Source organism: Diprion similis, chromosome 8, assembly GCF_021155765.1.
Source record: "Diprion similis isolate iyDipSimi1 chromosome 8, iyDipSimi1.1, whole genome shotgun sequence".
Taxonomy (NCBI): domain Eukaryota; kingdom Metazoa; phylum Arthropoda; class Insecta; order Hymenoptera; family Diprionidae; genus Diprion; species Diprion similis.
In genome coordinates this window covers 24,056,924-24,077,309 of record NC_060112.1, presented here as the reverse complement: position 1 = coordinate 24,077,309, position 20,386 = coordinate 24,056,924, and the positions used below count along the sequence as shown (strand labels likewise).

At 35.5% G+C, this 20,386-nt stretch overlaps 4 protein-coding genes across 5 annotated transcripts; 2 read left to right on the top strand and 2 right to left on the bottom strand.

Annotated features, from left to right (window-relative positions):
- On the top strand, positions 1–2,791 carry LOC124408431 (solute carrier family 35 member E2A-like). 2 transcript variants are annotated; one of them, XM_046885316.1, is made up of 6 exons: positions 1–152; positions 296–645; positions 855–1,106; positions 1,194–1,380; positions 1,462–1,665; positions 1,802–2,791. In XM_046885316.1, exons 2-6 carry the CDS (start codon positions 381–383, stop codon positions 1,992–1,994), a joined length of 1,101 nt encoding a protein of 366 aa, XP_046741272.1. In that variant the 5' UTR covers positions 1–152; positions 296–380; the 3' UTR covers positions 1,995–2,791. The 2 variants fall into 2 exon arrangements, with proteins under 2 accessions (XP_046741272.1, XP_046741273.1); XM_046885317.1 differs by having other exon boundaries at positions 10–114; positions 294–645.
- A 1,272-nt stretch (positions 2,792–4,063) lies between these two features.
- On the bottom strand, positions 4,064–9,840 carry LOC124408430 (cystathionine gamma-lyase). Its single transcript, XM_046885314.1, has 8 exons — positions 9,686–9,840; positions 7,696–7,854; positions 5,942–6,229; positions 5,263–5,397; positions 5,039–5,174; positions 4,787–4,939; positions 4,513–4,678; positions 4,064–4,289 (listed from the first exon to the last, which is right to left on the bottom strand). The coding sequence occupies exons 2-8, from the start codon at positions 7,834–7,836 to the stop codon at positions 4,145–4,147; spliced, it is 1,164 nt and encodes a 387-aa protein (XP_046741270.1). The 5' UTR covers positions 7,837–7,854; positions 9,686–9,840; the 3' UTR covers positions 4,064–4,144.
- Positions 9,841–10,265: 425 nt separating this feature from the next.
- Positions 10,266–13,472, top strand: LOC124408432 (transmembrane protein 59-like). Its single transcript, XM_046885318.1, has 5 exons — positions 10,266–10,517; positions 10,654–10,768; positions 10,943–11,226; positions 11,686–11,998; positions 12,072–13,472. The coding sequence occupies exons 1-5, from the start codon at positions 10,386–10,388 to the stop codon at positions 12,083–12,085; spliced, it is 858 nt and encodes a 285-aa protein (XP_046741274.1). The 5' UTR covers positions 10,266–10,385; the 3' UTR covers positions 12,086–13,472.
- A 1,030-nt stretch (positions 13,473–14,502) lies between these two features.
- LOC124408913 lies at positions 14,503–19,952 on the bottom strand. The gene is made up of 6 exons (XM_046886212.1): positions 18,986–19,952; positions 17,544–18,643; positions 16,983–17,199; positions 16,789–16,898; positions 16,308–16,682; positions 14,503–16,225 (listed from the first exon to the last, which is right to left on the bottom strand). Exons 2-6 carry the CDS (start codon positions 18,633–18,635, stop codon positions 16,079–16,081), a joined length of 1,941 nt encoding a protein of 646 aa, XP_046742168.1. The 5' UTR covers positions 18,636–18,643; positions 18,986–19,952; the 3' UTR covers positions 14,503–16,078.
- Between the last annotated feature and the right edge of the window lie 434 nt (positions 19,953–20,386).

The window sequence follows — 20,386 nt, the reverse complement described above, 5'->3', positions numbered from 1 at the left end:
GGTGTGATATGGCTGTGGCATGTGTCCACGTTCGTGCTACGTTGCATGCTACGTTGATAAGTTGATGATAAGGTCGCTCATATTGTTGCAAGTTCGGAATATCTTAAGTCGGAGGTAAATATCAACACATACGTGCTGCCACAGGTAGATCTGTAAGTGGAATGTTCTAATAAACACAACATCAGAATTATTATGTTCTTCTTGAGGCGGATATAATTTATCTGTACTAGGTTATCAACAACTTTATAACCTGGGTTACTATTTTTTTCCTCAATTTCATATATCCTTTTTAGAGTTCGATACCCGGCATGTGGACGAATGGGACTTCACACAATAACTTTTATTCAAAAATCTATTCCCCTGGAGAATAACTTCATACAATGGAAAATCATTCGGTACCAATAAACAGTGTACAATATCCTCAAGAAAATGATGGGGTTACAACAGGCCTGGTTGCGCCGAACAAAATTTATAGCGAAAAAAAGAAACGTGGGGATGAAGTTATTCTGGCCAGCGATTCAAAGGGAGGATTATTTAATCCTAGAGCTATATTGTTCTTGACCCTATGGTATGTCTTCAGCGGATGTACCTTATTTTTGAATAAATATATACTTTCGTACATGGAAGGTGACCCAACTATTTTAGGTAATTGCATAATTCATAGTTGTATCAATTTTATTACTAAGTTAACATTACTTAAAGTTTACTCGGTGTTGGATTGCAGTTTGACAAAAATATTACCTTCCTCGTGATTAGAAAAGGAAGGCCATATATTTTGCCTTTCTTATAAAATGAAACAGAGATTTCTCTACATTTCTTCTGTGATAATGAAAAATTAATATTTTTATCAAAAGGTGCCTGCCAAATGCTCATGACAGCGACGTGTGGATTTATACAGATGTACTTTCCCTGCGGAATGTATCGGGCAAGTCCTCGTCTCACAAGGCCTCCGGGTTTCTATAAGCACATGATACTTGTAGGCTGTACTAGATTTACAACAGTTATACTTGGATTAGTGGCACTGAATTATGTGGCCGTTAGTTTTACTGAAACAATCAAGAGCAGTGCGCCACTTTTTACAGTCTTTATTAGCAGATATTTATTAGGTAAGATAATAGTTTCAAATGGATCTATCATATGATGTCAGATTATGTCTACACTGTTTCATTTTCTGCTATATTTTCAAATTACAGGTGAATACACAGGCTTGTATGTAAATTTATCACTCATCCCGGTGATGGGAGGATTGGCACTGTGCTCAGCAAATGAACTAAGTTTCGACTTGAGAGGTTTTGTGGCTGCTATGGCTACTAATTTAACGGAATGTTTACAAAACGTTTATTCAAAGATGCTTATTAGCGGTGATAACTTCAAATACACGTAAGTTGCGTCATAAATTTCCGTTGCATCGGTAAATAACTGATTCATACAAAACATTTCATTATTTTTAATTAATTACAGCCCTGCAGAATTGCAATTTTACACTAGTCTGGCATCTGTGGTGGTTCAAATTCCTGTGTCAATAATGCTGGTAGATTTGCCAGCCCTCCAACATGCCTTGAGTGCTAGATTACTTTCTGCATTTCTACTCAATGGTATCTTCTTCCATTTCCAAAGTATAACAGCCTATGTGCTCATGGACTACATCAGTCCAGTTACCCATAGGTGAGCTTCAACAGTTTTCAACATTTTTAAAGCGCAGCAATGAATATTGACAAACTAGCAAACTGTATCAGAAATTTTATCAAATATTGACCTATATTCTAATATCCTGTTTTTTTTCAATTTTTCCTGTACATAGCGTTGCAAATACTGCAAAAAGAGCATTCCTCATATGGCTTTCAGTATTACTGTTCAACAATCCGGTTACTGGTTTATCAGCATTGGGAACATCCTTGGTCATCGCTGGAGTACTTTTGTACAATCGTGCACAGCAGTATGACAAAATGAAATTAGCACTTGCGCGACGTAGTTCAAAAGTTAGTTTTCAATGATAGAGATGCAATTTTGCCTAGGACGAATAACAAATTATTCAACCAATTGATATACAATATGTAGGTATTAATGCAAACCAGAACACAGGATGCTTTTTGATGGACTGGAAATTAATTTTACTTTACAAACAATAATTTTTAATAAGATATTTAGAATTTAAAAATTGTTTCTTTTCAAAGTACTTACATCAGAGAGAGAATCTATTTATTATTATTATTATCATCGTAAAACTTAGCAAAAGACTATTGATTGTTGAGAGCGTCAATGCATTTCGAGTAGACAGTAATTTAGTGTATGTAGCACATGATTCCATTGTAATCAGGTTCTAAAAACCGTATGAGATATTATATACCTACTGTGCATAGATAATTTATTGACTTATTTATTTAAAAGAAGTGACAGTATCTTATTGTGATTTTCATGAGGGTTCTTGACCGTCAAGGTTTTTTTGAACTTCTTACAGCAATGGAAATATGACTTGTATTTTGAATAAATGAAAAATGAAACCAAAAATGCCGAAAGTACTTAAATTAATTGTACGTACAACCCGTTTTTATCGGGCTATGACCTATTTAACTTTCTGACATTCTGTTATTCAAAGTAGTCATTTCATCATTCTAATTGTATGGAAGTTTGGTGCACAAGTAATAAGTGAATGTGTTGATTGTTTGTTCTTCATGTGTGATATGAGTATAACATTTAGGGTGGTGTATACATTACACACAGTTGCGTGTACACCTACAAATAAGTAGACACCACGAAATCACACACATATACCTTTTGTAAATATACCATACATCTGAGAATAAAAGAATGACATAAAATCGACCCATGCAATTACTTTGGCTAGACTATGCATTTAATTTGAAACCTAGATGTCATATCGCCATGAATTCTTTGAGGGCAATATACAATAGATAGGTGAATAATTATCAGTAAAGCTAAGGTAACAAGTAAAATAATTTATTTTCATTTGTTATTTACAATACTGAATTTCATGTATGTATGTATGTATGTATGTATGTATGTATGTATGTATATGGACCAGGGGCCGTATTTTGACGTATTGGATAAATATTTGAATTGAATTCTTGTAAAACTTACTTATAAACAGAAATGGAAAACGGTTTTTTTCCATTTAATGTATCATTTTATGCACACTCTGAAATAAATTACTACTTTGTACCACAGTTTGATCCTGAATCAAATTTATTTACCTGGTGTTAATTATGTGTTTCTAAAAATTTAATTTAGTCAACGAAAATAAATATCCATATTGTTCCACTTCTATGCAATAAGACAGCTACATGCATATAAATATTGTTTACAGCTACATGAGGGCTACTTATTTGCTGATTATTAAGTCAAATAGTCTCCCCAGTTCGTTGTATTTAATTTATTCCGTTCAGGTTATTTGCTATAATAAGTTAGTAACTATTGCATCGACTTGCACCAATAAAAATCAAGGATTATACTTAATTTATATCAGACATATGGCGTTGACATTGCTAAAAAATTGTCCTATCCTCACGGTACATAACTTGGTACAGTCTATATTATATTACATGTATAAACAATTATATATTACAACTAAGTGAACATGATCACTTAAGGCTATTTCGTGAAAGGCAATGAAGGTAGGATTATAAAATATTATCGACAAAAAGTGCGCAATATATTAAGTAAATACGTTAAAAAGAAGTGTTAAAATATTTAAAAAATTGATAGTGTGAATCAGAATTGTGAAGTTGGATTAGATACTGTTTAAGATTGGAGAAATCATCACTATCTTTCAATTGTAAGTAAAATAGCGAACATACAACCCAATTCTAGTCACCGCGATAATAACCCTAGACTGTGTTTGCTACAATGAATAGCAAAAAATAATTATAAGTGGAACTTTTATGATAAATTGTATAAAATGATGATATTTAGCAAATTTATATACTAGTAGTATGTAGATGGAAGCCTTTACAGTTTTTTCTATATAAGTTTTTGCCCGCAAATTTACATTTCTAATTGTTTGAGAGATGTTTGTTGATTACTGAAAAAATTTTGTAATATAATAAAAGCATTTTAATTTCTAACGCCTAGTTGATTTTGTGAATTGTACTTCTTTGTGTGAAAATTGTGAAGCCCGTTAACAACTTTATTGTGCAGCTTTCAAGGCTTGATCAAGGTCTGCTAAAATGTCTTTTTCAGATTCGAGACCAACTGACAAACGTATAAGTTGATCAGTAATGCCAAGTTTTTCTCGTTCAGCCTCCGGTACCGATGCATGCGTCATGACGGATCTAAATCATTTTCAAACGGTCATTAAGTTCGAATTTATGCAAAAGCAGGATCTATTCTAATCAATCATTAGTAACTAATCGGATAGATTGTTGCTCGGTAACGGTATTGAATTACCATATTCTAAGATTACTCAATCGTAACGATAATTCTTAGTTATCGTTATAAATTAGACTCGATTTACGTAATTAGAATGAATGAAATTGTTTGCTCTATAAAACTTACGGTAATTCAGCGAGAGACTCGTAGCCTCCAAGGGATTCAGCTAGAGTGAACAGCTTTAGAGCTTTCAAGAATTTAGTGGAATCTCCTCGCAAGTAAAAAGAAATCATACCACTGTGACCACTGGTTTGTTTCAGGGCCAATTGATGTTGTGGGTGAGTGGGAAGAACTGATAAAAAATCAAAGGGCTAGATTAATATTGTATTCTTATAAAAATTTTGCTGACGTTGTAGTTCTCAAAAACACCAAACATAATTAATACTCGTGCAACACTTACGTGGATGGATTACTTGTTCAACGTGTTGATGTTTCTCTAAAAATTTCGCTACAGCAAGACCATTCTTTTGGTGCTGCTGCATTCGCAATTCTAAGGTTTTCAGGCTACGGTTTACTTGGGCGCAATCAAATGGAGATGGAACGATCCCCATGGCTGATAAGTAAGCGTCAATTAAGTGTTTATGCAAATTTTCATGTATGTGGATAATATTGAGTTGTACAATTATGTATGAATGGATAATTTAATGCATACCATTTTGTATGAATCTTAGTTTTTCCTCAATGTCAGCTCTCTTTGTAACAGCTGCACCCATAATGATGTCTGAGTGGCCATTCATGTACTTTGTTAAGGAGTAGACAACAATATCAGCGCCATATTCCAAAGGTCGCTACAATTACACAAATGATTACCAATAACACATTGATTGTTTCATGTCAACCTGAATAATTGTTGAATATTCATATATAACGTTTTACCTGGAAATAGCAAGTTAAGAAAGTGTTGTCAACAGTTAGTAGAATCTCTGGACGTTTGTCTTTAAGCATCTTTGATACGCTTTCAATATCAGCTAATTTCAATAAAGGGTTTGTGGGTGTTTCCAGCCATACCATCTGGAATTGGTAAATATTCGCGATTACGATATGGATGAATTGTATACATATAGAAAGTGAACAGATACTTGGAGAATTTAATCATTATTTGTTATATCTAACCACACAGCACTTGACGTAACGGGATCATTTGATGTTTACAAAATATATCGATGAGTTATTAAATCTACAGCTGTAATATTGCTCAAACTTAGATAAGTGATGAGTATGTTACGAAAGTATAACTTATTAAGGGGCAAAAATTGTCATAAATATCTCGTATCAACCAACTGTTGGGTTATGAGAGCTGGAAATTTTTCCAACGATATATTTGTTTTGAAAGATTGCCCAATGAATGGATTAACGTCTCACTACGAAGATTAAAGATTTAATGCATTTCAACTTCTATGAAATATGGACACAAATTTGTCTGTTAATACACCTTTACTTTATCAAGTATGATGCAGCTAAGCTGTAAATTTAATTATCACAAAAAATGAAGTGCATATATCTAGTAATAAGGAAGCAAAACTGTTTTTGATATGATCTTCAGGTTTCAAAATACCTTTGTACTTGGTAGTAATGCTTGCTCCACACTTTTCACATTCGTAGCATCGACAAAGGTAACCTTGATACCCTGTCTAGAGGCACATTTTTGGAAAAATCTATTGGTACCCCCGTAAACGTCATCGCCGCATACGATGTGGTCCCCTACTTGGAGCAAAGAGGTTATTGCTGTTGTAGCGCCAAGGCCAGAAGAGAACACCACTGCATGTTTAGCATCTTCGATCGAAGCCAAGCAAGCTTCAAGAACGTTACGAGTTGGGTTACCAGATCGACCATATTCGAAGCCCTGCAAAAGTGATATGATAATCAATTCAGATCTTGATTTCGTGAATTACAAATTTTGAAATTGACCACACTATTTTGTACACTAAATTATTTTACAGAAGTTTTCATTTCTGTAAACCCGAGATCTTCTTTTGTGTATCGCTTTCCTTTTTACTTTTCCTTTCAACAAATCTTATTTCTATTTACATGTTAATTTTAACAGTATATTTTATGTGTTAATTTGTCATATTTGACTTAGGACAAGTTACCATGGGTAAAAGCAGCCCTTCTGCATGTTCATTCTTTGTATAATTAGCAAAACAATAATCGTCCCAATTGTAGAGCCAATTGGCTATCCAACGTCTAATTACCATCAAGTATCTCAATTGGCACATTAGTGTCATGCATTTTCTAATAATAGATTAAGCTGTACAGACTAAATAATGCTTGTGCTGCTAAACAGAAGTCGTGTCATTCTTTGCAGGGTCAATGACTCATTACATACCGATATCATATGCATATGAAAATAAATGTATAATAGATTATCTTACAACCTGATTTTATTTGGATGAATGTCAATTCGCATGACGTATAAAATGCAAAGACTACTTTTACCATAGTCGAAAAACATTCTGGACTTACGACATATCTTGAAAGAGGACTTAACAATGATGTAACTCTAGAATTAAGAGGAGCATGATTAAAGGCACACGTATGTATTCGCATACCAAAGTCATTCATTTCAATTCAGACAGTGATGCTATGAATTTTAAGACAACTTACAACTGAAGTAAGATATATAATTTTTTCCAGCAGCACTCATTTTGTTTTGATGGATTATTATTATCTCTAGAGACAGTAAATCACTAATCTAGTAAGACAAAGGAGCTAAGCAGAAAATACTTTTTGTCTAGTACAGCACGTCAGCTAAAGGGAAATTATCTGGGTTTTTTCACACAAATAAATGCCAGTGTACCCGAAATTTGTCAGACATAATTAAATTTAGCATGAATTTCGGTGCTCATTCACTTACATCGCATTATTTTTAGTCGTTCCATTTCAATTTGCTCAAGTTGCAAGACAGCTACAGGTATAGTTTAATCTCTAGTTGGGTTGCATGAATTGCATAAGAAACCAAGTCATACCAGAAAAAAAGAAAAGTAAACAGAATAAACATGAAAAGTGATTGAAACTTTCTTAGATAACATCTTGTTGATAAATTCATAATCTAACCTCACGTGTTATCACATATATTACAACCACTTCCCTGCCTGCTATAGCAGTTCAATAGGTGCATATATGTTTTTGTTTCCAAAAGATTGCTTGACGTTTCGAAACATCTGGAACATTACACAATGAACCAGTTGACTTTTATCGATCGAAAATCAAAATAAAGGGTTGATACTCCGAACCACCTACTAAATTTCGGATGGTATGATCTACGACTAAATGAATGTAATTTTCTGTAATATATTTATCGCCACTGACTCTGTGCTGTGCAGGTCCATCTTGACGAAACGTGGTGGACATGACCAGAGGTGGTATGACTGAGCAGTGCTTCCATTGCAGTGGATCTTGCCCTGCATGAATAGCTTTTGTGGCGAATCCTTCTTGTGTGTTGGTCGGCATTTTTTATTACAAAGGTATCTGAAATGATTAAGATCTATTTAATCATTTACATTTAAAAAAAACTTGTAAGTATAATAAAATCATCAGTGAGAATGTAATGGAGACACGTAGTTTGTCATGATTAGAATTTTCTTTTGAAAAGTCGTTCGGATGTAATACGAGAATAAATACATTCAGAATGTGATATATCATCTCATTATATAATTATCTTACGCTCTACAAATCGCTGATTTATAGTCTCATTATCACAAATTTATAATGATGAAATTATACGAGCATTTCAAATTGTCATTAAATCGGCAATAAAAAGTATAATTTTTTTTTTTTTTTTGTTTCGGGCTCTTCATGAGCAATAAAGTATATTACTACATTTTATGTGTGGGATCGATTTTAGAAATTCCGTGGCATTTTCATAAATGAGGAGACATGTACTGTCTTACCGTTACAAGCTGAGAATATTATTGTTCATATATTTTTAAAGGTAATGTAAAGATACAAATTACAACTCTTGACTTCGAAAGCAAAAGGGTATCGGATATCACAATAATATATGTATGGGACATTCTCCGTCAAGCCGACCAAACTTGAACTCTTTGTTTTGGTTCGTAAATTTTTATAAGATTGTTTGAAATTAAATTCACATAAAGAGTCAGTCCACTACGGACTGTTGCTGGAGCATTTTTATATGTAACGCTGAATTTTTAAGAATGATTTCAGATTTTTAAATGGTATCGATCAATATGGTCATTTTTTTAAATTATAGCTAATTTCAATAGATTCAAAAAATTTGCGAGTCGAATTTGAGAGAAATGAAGGATGAGGCCTAGATCAATTTGACTTGGAATGCCCTGTATTAGTAATACGAGTATAAAATAAACATGGTATGTGTAATGAAACTCAAGTAATAACAAGCAATATCAAGTTCCATTTGCTTGGTTCGTTTATCGCTCAATTGCATCTGTGTCAGGTTATCATTGTTTGAACATCCCCTTCTCCAAGTTAAAATCCATGCAATTAATTGTAAGATGTGGCATTAATTTGCATTCTTATTATCTCGTGTTTAATTACTTACAATAGTAAAAATTGAGAATTCTTTGATTGTATTCATACATCATAAAAGAGTTGTTTCATAATACGAATAATAATTCTGTACGGAATGATCTAATCTACCAGTTATAAATCCCCCAAATTACAAAGGCTTCGTCTATTAGTAGGCTTCTTTAAATGAAAACAGATGTGTGAGTACTGAACACAAGAAAAATACATTATCCGTGTTCCTGAGCTTAGTCGTTAAACACAGGCCCATACCAACGGTAAAATTAAGTAATAAATTCCTTCTAGGAGAGTGGTAAAATTATTTATAAATGTGAAATATGTTATACATATATATATATATGTATCTACGTATGCATACCAACGCACTTGAACGTTAATGAGAAGAGAAAATCATATCTTAATTTTGTCACCGTATGATAACAAGTGGCTATAAGAATAGAAACAAGTTGCGTATGGAAATTGAATCTGTAATAAAAAAAAAAAGGAGAACAAAATCCGTTAAATAACGCAAGTGCAAAGAGAATTGACTACAACTTGTTCCTAGTTGAGGAAAACCGTTCGTCGTAAAGTAAAGCGACTGTCATCGCGCATGCTGCTGTTACGAGATTCGTAAAAAATGTTACATCAGCTGAAGTATAAAGAACGTGGCGGATGGATTGGGTAAATTTAATCAACTAAAAGTAAGGTGAATTCGAGAATTTAATACAAGCCAAGGTAGAGAGAAGGAAAGACGTTACAATAGCGCCACTTTTCTAACTACTTTCTTCTACTCGGTCTGCATTCCATTACTTACGGTAAAGCAGGAAGTCGGGGGAACGTACGATGCGTCAGGTCTGATGGTTAACGACGGACTGAGAGCCTGCCTGAGCTGCTGACGCGGGAAGAATAATTGGAAAATTTTTCTATCGGAAGCCGCCGACGGCGCAAATTATCACCCGAGTAGACCCGGCCACGTGCAAAAAAATCGCAACCACTCTGAAGTTACCTTCGGTTTAAAAATTGGCAAAGCGTACAAGGTCGTTGTCGTACGTGGATGAGTGACCACTGCGATGTTTGGCATAATATTAAAACATAAACCATTGTTTTAGTATGCTAAAACGCAGTCGGAAATTTCACTTGAAATTTGTTTCATATAATAATGTACAGACGTATTTTTTTTTTAAATTTTAATCGCTAATTTAACACGTAGGATATGAGACGTTTTGAATAGCAACGTGAATGTAGCAGCTGAACGATGTTTGACAGCCGGAACCCCGATGAGAAGCAGACGACGCGCGTTTCAGAACCGATCTTGATGTTGATTGGCCGATTATTTCGTCTTTCAATGCTCTCGACCAATCATCAAGCTTCCCACCATAATTAAATCGATATTTACTCGATTATTCGTGTGAAGACTGTCCTTGTTTTAATACCAACCCTCCTTGTTCGACAGATTATTTTTCATGCAGTGGGTACTCGTCTGCGACATTTGAGCGCTGCTTGCGTGCGTTGCGATGGAAAGAAATAAAGAAATCCTCATCGTATTTCTCGTTTTTATTGCCGATTACGTTCAGGGCGACGTTTATTACAATTTCGTTAATCCCTGCATCACGCTTTGCGACAAAACTCCCCTGTCATTTAGCGACGTGAGTAATTACAGTTTTGTTCATCCACAAATTTGTTCAATGTTTATACATGCAACGCTATACGACATACGGCGCGTATGTAAACATACTTGGCATTCCAATACCTGTGTATTCATTTTTTTGTATCCTATGACAGACAAATCATGCCAAATCTTGCTGTCAACGAGGTTGTACTTTCTTCAATCTAGTCGATGTTCGTCATGGCTTGGAACCTGAAAGTTTAAATGGAACAAGAGATGCCTGCGAAGCTTGTGAGTTTTAATTTTAATTCTTATACTTTTATTTGCTGTCATTTCATTTTTCTGAAAGGAATTACCAAATATTTTAGCTGCGTTATTGGTTTCTACCATCTCTGCACTTAGTTGTAATAATAACCAATCTCATCTCAACATTTTGATGATTGACGAGTCTCTGATAATTCACAGCATGCATCGAGGCATATTCTACTCCTCAAGATCGCTATGCCTGTAATACAGGCTGCGAGTTTATGGCCAAGGAACGAGTATCTCAACTCGTGTCTCTTTTTTCTGTCGCTATTTACGTCGAGGAAGGACCCGATTCTAGTATCCTTCTGATGTCTCCTGACATGCCCGAAAACGATATTCTCACCGATCCCGGACTTAGGAAAGAGCTTTTGCCTGGCTGGTGGGATTCCGAGGGATTCAAATTACCGCAAACTTACATCAAAACAGTCCCCATCGATTCCGGGGTGAGAAAACATTGCAATTCTACACAAAGAAAACACAAATATTCCTATACCTCAATATATATTAGTGCAAAAAACAATAAAAGATAGAACAAAAATTGTAAAATTCTAATCACAAATTGGAGTTACATTAATTTTATAAGTTTAATTAGACCTGTCTTGTACACAGCCAATTGGCTAGAAAAATCTGGCTGCTTCTCTTATCTTGATTTGCCAACGAACTTGACTGATATGCATCTATTTTCAGTGATTCTTATCATTGAGAATGATTTTGGATCACAAGATTTTTTGTCACACGATCTTAACGATACTCAATAAAGACAAATCCATGTTTTTATTAGAAAACAACCAAGAAGACTTTATATTGCCACATATCCTGATACTTTGGCCATTAACACCTGCATTTTTAATATTCATTCACTATGCATTTTCCTGAAACTAACGACATGATTCCTAAAACAGGCTTTGGATTATGGCATTCCTTCTGATTACTCTGGTGAAACTGAGCAATCAGCATCAATCCCAGGTTCCGATTGGCTGCAGTGTGCTTCACGACATACAGGGATGCCACAGTGGGTTTTAGCTGCATCGATGATAGCTGCTGCGCTGTCTGCTCTCTGGCTTTGTTTGTCCGCTGACAAATCGAGCGACCTGCAGTCTGAAGAATTGATTAGTGAAAAGTCAAGCCCTTCCAATAAGTTGACAATACTTATATTGGATGAGGCACCTTTAAATAAGATTCCACCGCCCAAGTACAGCGAGATTGATATGAATGGTAAATTCTAGATAGTTAACATGTTATTTGTATTCCAATATTACATTTCAGAGTTTTTTTTTATTCTCCGCAGTTGAAAATATATGAACCAGGCTTTGAATAAGAAAGCATGAATTTATTCGCAAATTAGGATACTTCATTTGTTATTAACACGAAGTCAGCGTGTTAATTTATTTCAATGTTTGAAAACAATGTAATCTATATAAAAAGAAGACAAAGATTAACGTTTGATGAAGATTGTGGTAAGCTACAGTTTACTCAATGATAATATTATGCTATTTGGGTGTTTTTCTTAGGATAAGAAAAAAAATTTGAATGATTATTACATTTGTTCCTGCTCAGGTACGTTATTCTTCATATGTATTACATATTTGTCTTATCTTGACGGAAGTCATGTCATTATCTGAAATAGGAACATTACAAATCAAACCGAGTAGTTGAAGAAAAGTGCAGAATGAACTTTTCAATCATTCGACCAAAATATGTAAAAATTTCAATTTATAATATAGAAGAAAAGCTTCCATCTAATTCGTGCAAAAAGCTTTTTAAATTGTACATTATCAGACGTTGCATTATTATTAGTAATCTCTGGTATGCAAAAAATTCACTTTGTTGTAATTTAGAGTACTGAAAGTCGCTCGTTGCCTCAGATGTTGTTACTTGTCCATAGAAAAAAAGTTACTTGAACTGTGTTGAAGTTTTGGAATTCAGATTAGAAAAGAAGATTGTTTAATTTGATAGTGATGCCCAATTCATGATAATTTTCCCTTTATTGAACGTATGAATTAATTCGCGTAAATGAAAGTCTCGAAAGTACTGGTATATAGAATTAAGGTTCAAGAACAATTGAAACGTATTTCGCTTGTGCAGGATAACGTTGGAATTGAACGTTTAATTTTAAAGCAGAAAGATGTATATTGAAACTGAAATTCATACTTGTCCTATATAACTGTGATTCAGATTCCAAAGATGCACCGTCGTATGTTTTCTGTGCATGTGCAGTATCGATGCTCGACCAATTCGAAGTTTGAATTTTCAATATTTTATAACCAATTACCTACCTATATTAGCTTGCTCAAATTAGGTTTGTGTTATATTCCTACTTATTGCATACCTATAATATGCATACATATGTAGAAATTGTGAATCCATGATTCTTAATTACACTTGATGTACTCAAACAAGAGTTTGTGAAAACTCAAGCATTAAACTTTGAAAGTAAAATCAAATACCCATACCAATCTAAGTTACCAAACAATCAATAATCCACGCACGGTACAACGAAGATCACCACCTGAAATCTAATCAAACCTGAGTAATGAATTATGTAATGGCAAAATGTGGATTTATCAGAAATTTTTAGGCCAGTTGCCAAATACTTTTGAGGTATGCTGAGCATATTTGCACACGAATACATATGTATAAGTATTTAAATATGTATATTATTAAATACTCTTAAGTCGAGAATAATTTTTAAAAATATTTAAATATACGTATGTAAAAAAATATTATAAAATAGTGAAAAATTTTCCCCTCTCACTAATCACAGTATGGACCTTTTTAAAAAAGACATATTTCGGCAACTGAGACATATCTCGGTCATTCAGACTCGTCACCGATCAAATGTCAGCGTAAAACAATAAAAACAAACAAATATTTGAAATCAAACAGGTGTATCATGTTTTCACTTTAGATCAATTAAATCTGAATTGATTTAGTTGTGATAAGAAAAATTACACCCAAGAAAGTGCAGCGCATGTACAATGCTAATAAAAAATGATTGTGGGGCAAATAATAGCATGTTTGTTTCAAAACCGATATTGATGAGGAGGTCTGAATTATATGAGATTGGTTCCAGAAATGTCACACACCTATTTGTTCCAAATTATTTGCTGTATTTGACGATTAGTTTCAGTCATCCAGATAGTAAAATATCAATACGGTCTATGGACACTCATGAATACTTTGATTTTGATCTATAAAAACTTTACACATTCATCTAGAAACACAATTATGCACTCATCATTAAATAGAATTTTACTACCACTGTTTGTGAGTACGAGCATTTAGACCTTGGTTTTAACGTTTCATTATAAATCAGGTATTATAATATCGTACCGATATTTTTACGACAAAGGAAAAATTTTTATGCAGAAACAACTTATGACAGGTCCTATCTAGACAGCTGCTGTCCGGACAATTATAATTACTAAACTCTACTCTAGCGTGTATAAGTATGAAACAAATGGTCTGAATGTATTGCTTTATAGAATATTTACAATTCAATTCACATAGGAAGTTCAAAATCATATGAAGTGATAATTGATAGAAAAACCATTCAATCATTAAAATAAACAATATAGAATTTTATGTTGCATGATAAAAATCTTATGCATATGCACACGGTGGCGATACAGAATTTCTACCTTTTCAATTACTGACTGTTTCCTTTTTTTTCTTAACTATCAATAATTGCTTGTCAGATCGTGATCCACCCAACATTTTTACGATTACAAATGTAAGCAATAAATCGTCTGAAACAGTTTATAATTAATACGGTTTCCATAATCAAATAATATAATTGAAAACAGACATGAATGGTTTAGTGCGCCAAATCTTTGAGCAATGCAATCCTTTCTCTTTAAATATTTACTAATGTAAGCTTCTGTCAATGTCTTTAAATCTTCAAGGTGGTCCGAGTCTGAGAAAATCAGTGTTCACTTTTTTTACATGTATCTTACATATATATTATAAATAATTTTCTTATCGTACATAGCTTTGGGCATGTTGAAAACTGTCATGAATGATTCAAATTATTGACAAAGTAATCTTCAGCGCTACGGAACACCTTGAAATTCTCAGTGTCTGTGCTTTTCGGAAATATGCGATTATAATGATGTAACGTAATATTATCTCCATTTACATTACACAAAGATTTATGAATAAGAATATTCTAATCTTTTTTTCGTTAGAAAAATGAGTTATGATCGAGAATAGAAAATAAAACACCTGTACGTGTAAATTTTTTTGATCCTAACTATATCATTCGAGCAAAATTTGGTTTACAGAAAGCTCGAAATCTTGATTAAATTGACATACGCAATTTCTTAAATCTATCAAGTAATCTTGCCATATGTTTATAGACGGAACGGTGGATAGAAAATGATATTTTGTAGACTTAGCAAACTGTACGTTAGAATGAATCAAGACTGAGATGTTCTGATGGAATACAGTGCCAGACTTGACAGTAAAAAAGTTTTAAGTCATGTTATTACACAAGATTGAAAATAAAGAAAATAATATGTCATTGAGGTACATAAATAGTATTTATTTCACCCGATTGGCGTTATTATAATGATAGACAAAATTATTGTTTTAATGCAGCATGTCCAGTTTTAATTATTATAGGTATGTTCAGTTGAAACTGGTGCAAGCGAATTGACCTTACATTTTATCAAAAATCAGTGGTCAGAATTTTAACAATTCTTAGACCAAAGAAGCAAAATATTTACAAAGTTGTGGCTGCATTTATAGCCCAACTATCTAAAAGTTACGAACTCAGTTTGTAATATGTCTTGTTTTTCTAAGTGAATTATTACGTGCTCAATTTTAACAAATGATAATATCTATTTTTGCACAATGCTGTACTGTACATTCATTTTCACGTTAAACACTTTTAAATGATTGAATAATAAAATAGATTTCTTTGTCATTTTTATGGAGGGATAAAGGCTCAATAAAAACGGTGCCATCACTGCATACTAACCGTTTCAATTTAAAACTGATATAACACAAAGGACGGAAACTTAAAATTCCCTAAGTTGAGCTTGGAAGTAGAGTATAGTATTCGCAAGTAAATATTACATTGAGCAATATTTTGACCAGTACACAATTTTTGTACTCTTATGGAAGGAAAAAAAATAGAAAAACAATAGGTATCACCGATGATTGTCAATTGAAGAATAATCTGATATTGGAGTTTTGGAATACACTATTCAAAATAAGTAATAATAACGAATATCCATGTAAAGCAGAGTTAAATAAAAAGAAAATATTACGCAAATGGTTTGAGGTTCTATTTTATAGCCAATACAATCTAGGATCGTCTCTGCGTATTTGAAGTTTCAAAACGTGTCGATAAATCTTTAATGCTGGTCCCAGAAGTAAATCCATACTGCTCAAAACGTCGGAACGCTTCATAAGCAATAGCGAATGACCATCTATATCCTGAAATAGTAAAATCGTGAGTAATATGTAGTTTCAGAAATTGCTGGACATCTGGATTAATCATAAGCGTAATTCGGCATACCTGCTGTCTAAAAACTTCAGCTTCCTTGGGAAAGAGTCTCGCAAAGTATTGATAAACTTGTTCAGACGTCCAGTCTGAAGCGTCAGGGATATTTGGGTCAATTCCATCTCTGGGTCCATCATCATCCATTTGATCGGAAGACCCCCTAGCAGGGGAAACTTGCGGACTTAAAACAGGAGGCAGTACAGATGGATGTGAAGGCGTTACTGGACGGCTCGTGTTGGAACTGAAGCTGTGAACATTATTTGCTTTATTGTGCTTTTGCGTGCAGTTGTTACAGTGCCACTTTGTCGTCGACTTAGTAACTGATATCCGAGGGGTGTGACACGAAGAATGATAGGCTTCGTCACAGGAATAACAAGTTATCAGCGGACCCTGTAAAATGAAAATCAAGTTATTTTTAACAGAGAGTGAACGACAAGAATTTGGTCATTATTTAAAGATGGTAGTAGTTCAGATTTCTTCTAATGTAATAACTTACAGCATCAGATGTTTCGCAGCAAACTGTACAGCTCTTGCACCGTTCGCATTGCCAACTGCTGTCCAATTTGTGTATCAGTTCTTCTGGAGAGTAAATACAGCTGGGGTGCGCTGGTGAAAGAAATAAGGCATAAAAAAATTACCAATTACTTGAAGTGATCTGCAAGTACAGATTACTCGAAGAGTTCTGCATACCTCTAACGGTACAATCTCGGCATGCAACAAGTCGCTCTTGTTTCTGTTTTGCACAAAGGCTGCAATGCCTGTGTGGACCCTCTTTTGTATTTGGTTTTACCGCTTCTTGAGAATCCTGTGATACGATCACTGCCGTTTTGTTCTGGGAACCAGGTTGCCGTCCTCGTTTTCGTCTCACAAGATTATTGTCTGATGGATCAAAGACTTTCTTCGCTCTCTACAGTAACAAAGTAAAAAGATATTACAAATTCGCTATAGCCCGAGACTTGATTAGTCGGAGCAAAATATTTTTGTGATGAAAATTATGATGATAATCTTGTTTGTTTTACAAATAAATCAAATTCTAGAAGATCGATAAAAATAAGAACCAATACTTTACGAATAGTTTATTGAAAAATTCGTTTAAAGATCATTTTTCAGCTCAAATAATAATCAATTCTGAAATATATCAGCCTGCTTTGAGCAGAGTATTTGCAGAAATACTGGGCTGCTGGAAATGATGAGAAAAGAGAACGATGCGCAGGAACAAATCAAACTCAAAGATATGTGAGCACCGTTTACCTTTCTGCGAGCGCTTCGGAATCCACCAGCATTAGTAGATGACGGAGTTGGCGAAGGGTTGGTGGAGCTTCTACCCGCATCCTCTTCATCACGTTCCTCGCTGAGCTGTTCAGATTCATCTCTCTGGTCTGTTTCTTCCTTACGATCGTTGCGATAGTCTTCGTAATTGATTTCAATTTCAACCGGTTCTTCACTCCTTACTTCAAGCCGTTGTTTGCGTTCAGATTTCGATGCCTTTTTAAGGTTAGGCTGATGATTGTTGCTCCTGTTCAAGGATTCTTCCCTATTATCGGTGAAACGGGAACGCGATTTCGTGCTCGAAGTATCCTTGTGAGAATTTTGCAAGGTTTGCTTAGTGCCAGTGACGATTTCGCAATACTCATCCTTTTTCAGTGAATCCTGTTTCGGACTCGTCTGGCCGGACGACTTTGGCGTATTTGACCTGGAATCCGTTACGGTCATGTCATCGCATTCGGCAAAATCGTAGGCATTCACCACGGACAAATTCTGGGATGTGGTTTTTTTAATACCGTTCTCCTGACGAGCGTTCTCCTGCTGAACGGACTCTTGCGTCATGTCAGGTGTTGCCACCAGCGAGTAATTGCCGTTGTTCAACCTCGTCAAATTACCGCTCGCCACTTCTTTGTTCAAAAAGTCATCGACGACGCGTCGGGTCGTCGGATTTGTGCTCCCATTCATTAACTGCTCGATCAATCTGTCCGCCGGTACGCCCTGATCAAGGTAATCCGGTTCGGCTACAACCAACTCCGCCACCGCGCCCGCAACCATTGACGGGTTCAATTTTTCCTTCACAAAGCCCTCCGGTTTATTCTTGTAAAGTTGAAGCCTCGACCACTTAGAGGCATTACGGTAACTGGTGTTTCCCTTGTAGTCTACTTGGATCACTTTCTCAGCTTCTATCAGCCGATGGAGATCCGCGATTGTATCACGCGCATCGACAGAACATTTGCGTAACAAGTAATTACAAATTCTATCTGCATCTGGCCGAGCTTTTCTACGCCGAAGTTGATCTATAGCTTCCAGTATCTGCTCTTCATGTTTTATTTTCGATTCACCGCCGCGATGCTGCATCTTTTATTCTAGGCAATCATAGAATCGGTGAGTTTTTATTTGAAAATCAGTAAATTCCGACGGATCGCTTAAGGATTTTTCGTGTCTTCTCTTTCACGAGTATTTTCTTCGTTCTGGTACTTTATACAATTATATTATGCGATTACCCGCCTAGCTATTGCATTTTCGAGACACCTTTTCGCTACTTCTTCTTTTTCTTCTTCTTCTTCTTCTTCTTCTTCTTCAAGGAAATCTGCAAGTCAGGATCCGATCGAACGACTTTGGCTCCAGGAAGAAATTCTTAATTCTACGTAACGTATAAACACGATATAATAGATGCGTGGAGATATATGTGCGCGTTTTACTCACACCTAGCTTGGCAAGGATCTTTGTCACGTTACGAAGCAATGCGACCGATAGCCAGCTACTTCGGCTGTACGACGCACTGAATATACGGCAAGTAGCCGGGAAGGGTGGGAGAGGGTTTAGGGAAATAAGAGTAAGTCGTGAAGACAGAAATATTCTGCCTCGTTAAAAATTCATTGTGAGATATTCAGAGAAATGGGGGTGTATAATCTTGTTGATGTTTACTTGAAACAAGGCAGCTGTTTTAACAATGAACGTATGCTGATCATCAACAATGTTGCATTGAACAGTGTGTATCGTTCATTCGATTTGAGAATCGAACCTTAGGTTGGAGGATGATAAAGTAGATTATCAATAAGAGCTGCAGTAGTTGAATTGAATGTTTTCGTACTTGCGGCTGCAGTTTTCACAGAGAGGCGTTGATATAAAGGTATGCAACGATTGCATACACGGAACTAAGGTAGACAAACAACGTCGGGTGAACTGCGCCACGCGCAAAATTGCGCTTCGCCGAATACGATACGATGTACACTGCGGTAATTAATACGAGTAAATAAAAGTCTACCACGGTTTATCGTGGTCAAGTTCTTAGGCGAATAGACACGCGCACGCCGTTGCGTTGTCTATAAAACGGCAGTATGCCAACAAGGGTCCGAGGTTGGGTTGAATAAAATTGTCCCAAATGTCGATAAGCACAAAACGCGTCTCGACGCGCTCTTTCAGAGGCGCGCCGCGCTGTCCGGCCGCCTCGCCGGATGATCCGTCGAAAAGATTCGACCTCGGGAAACTGTGCCGCACTTATATTTCAACACGCCAACTTGTTCGATATTTTCCACAGAATCGTTTGCACGCTACAGTATTATTCTCCGTACATGATTAACAGCGATATTTTGATAATACTTTATCTCACGGGCCGGGTGCGGCTACGAACATGGACGGGCCACGGAATACGGACACGCGGGCGGAGTTTTTGCGGGGTCGGTTAGTGCCTTAGTGGTTCGCTAAGCGGCCACGAAAACTGCGCCTGCGCAGAACCGCGTCGGCGTCCCAGTTTTAAGGCAAGTTCACATTCGCCTTAATCGTCGTCGGTCACCCTCCGTCGGCCAATAGAATTTCTTCTTTACCCTGTCAACGTTCCATCCTGTCTTTTGATTGGACACTTGAGGCCCGCAATGAGTGTTTCATCTCCTGTGATATGACCATAAGCCTTAATTTCAACAGTGAGACCTTCAGTCAACGGTAAGACGATCGACGGATGTTGTTTAAAAAAAAAAAAAAATTACGATCTGAATTACGCGCGGAGTTCCCATCCGTATATGCGTGCTTGAAATTTTTTTTACCAATATTATTGACGAAATGAAGATGCTGGTGACCGGTCATCTTGTTTTCAGACAGCCCGGAATCAA

What these genes read in the sequence shown, in the direction of transcription:
- LOC124408432 (XM_046885318.1), top strand. Translation starts at nt 10,386, where the DNA reads ATGGAAAGAAATAAAGAAATCCTCATCGTATTTCTCGTTTTTATTGCC. An exon ending in AAGAGATGCCTGCGAAGCTT is followed by an intron (nt 10,769 to 10,942) that starts GTGAGTTTTAAT and finishes GATAATTCACAG; the next exon opens with CATGCATCGAGGCATATTCT. An exon ending in CAGTCCCCATCGATTCCGGG is followed by an intron (nt 11,227 to 11,685) that starts GTGAGAAAACAT and finishes TTCCTAAAACAG; the next exon opens with GCTTTGGATTATGGCATTCC.
- LOC124408430 (XM_046885314.1), bottom strand. Translation starts at nt 7,836, where the DNA reads ATGCCGACCAACACACAAGAAGGATTCGCCACAAAAGCTATTCATGCA. An exon ending in ACTAAGATTCATACAAAATG is followed by an intron (nt 4,940 to 5,038) that starts GTATGCATTAAA and finishes CTTACTTATCAG; the next exon opens with CCATGGGGATCGTTCCATCT. An exon ending in TGAACAAGTAATCCATCCAC is followed by an intron (nt 4,679 to 4,786) that starts GTAAGTGTTGCA and finishes ATTTTTTATCAG; the next exon opens with TTCTTCCCACTCACCCACAA.
- LOC124408913 (XM_046886212.1), bottom strand. Translation starts at nt 18,635, where the DNA reads ATGCAGCATCGCGGCGGTGAATCGAAAATAAAACATGAAGAGCAGATA. An exon ending in TCCGAAGCGCTCGCAGAAAG is followed by an intron (nt 17,200 to 17,543) that starts GTAAACGGTGCT and finishes TTGTTACTGTAG; the next exon opens with AGAGCGAAGAAAGTCTTTGA. An exon ending in CCGAGATTGTACCGTTAGAG is followed by an intron (nt 16,899 to 16,982) that starts GTATGCAGAACT and finishes TTCTTTCACCAG; the next exon opens with CGCACCCCAGCTGTATTTAC.
- LOC124408431 (XM_046885316.1), top strand. Translation starts at nt 381, where the DNA reads ATGGAAAATCATTCGGTACCAATAAACAGTGTACAATATCCTCAAGAA. An exon ending in TATTAGCAGATATTTATTAG is followed by an intron (nt 1,107 to 1,193) that starts GTAAGATAATAG and finishes TTCAAATTACAG; the next exon opens with GTGAATACACAGGCTTGTAT. An exon ending in GGTGATAACTTCAAATACAC is followed by an intron (nt 1,381 to 1,461) that starts GTAAGTTGCGTC and finishes AATTAATTACAG; the next exon opens with CCCTGCAGAATTGCAATTTT.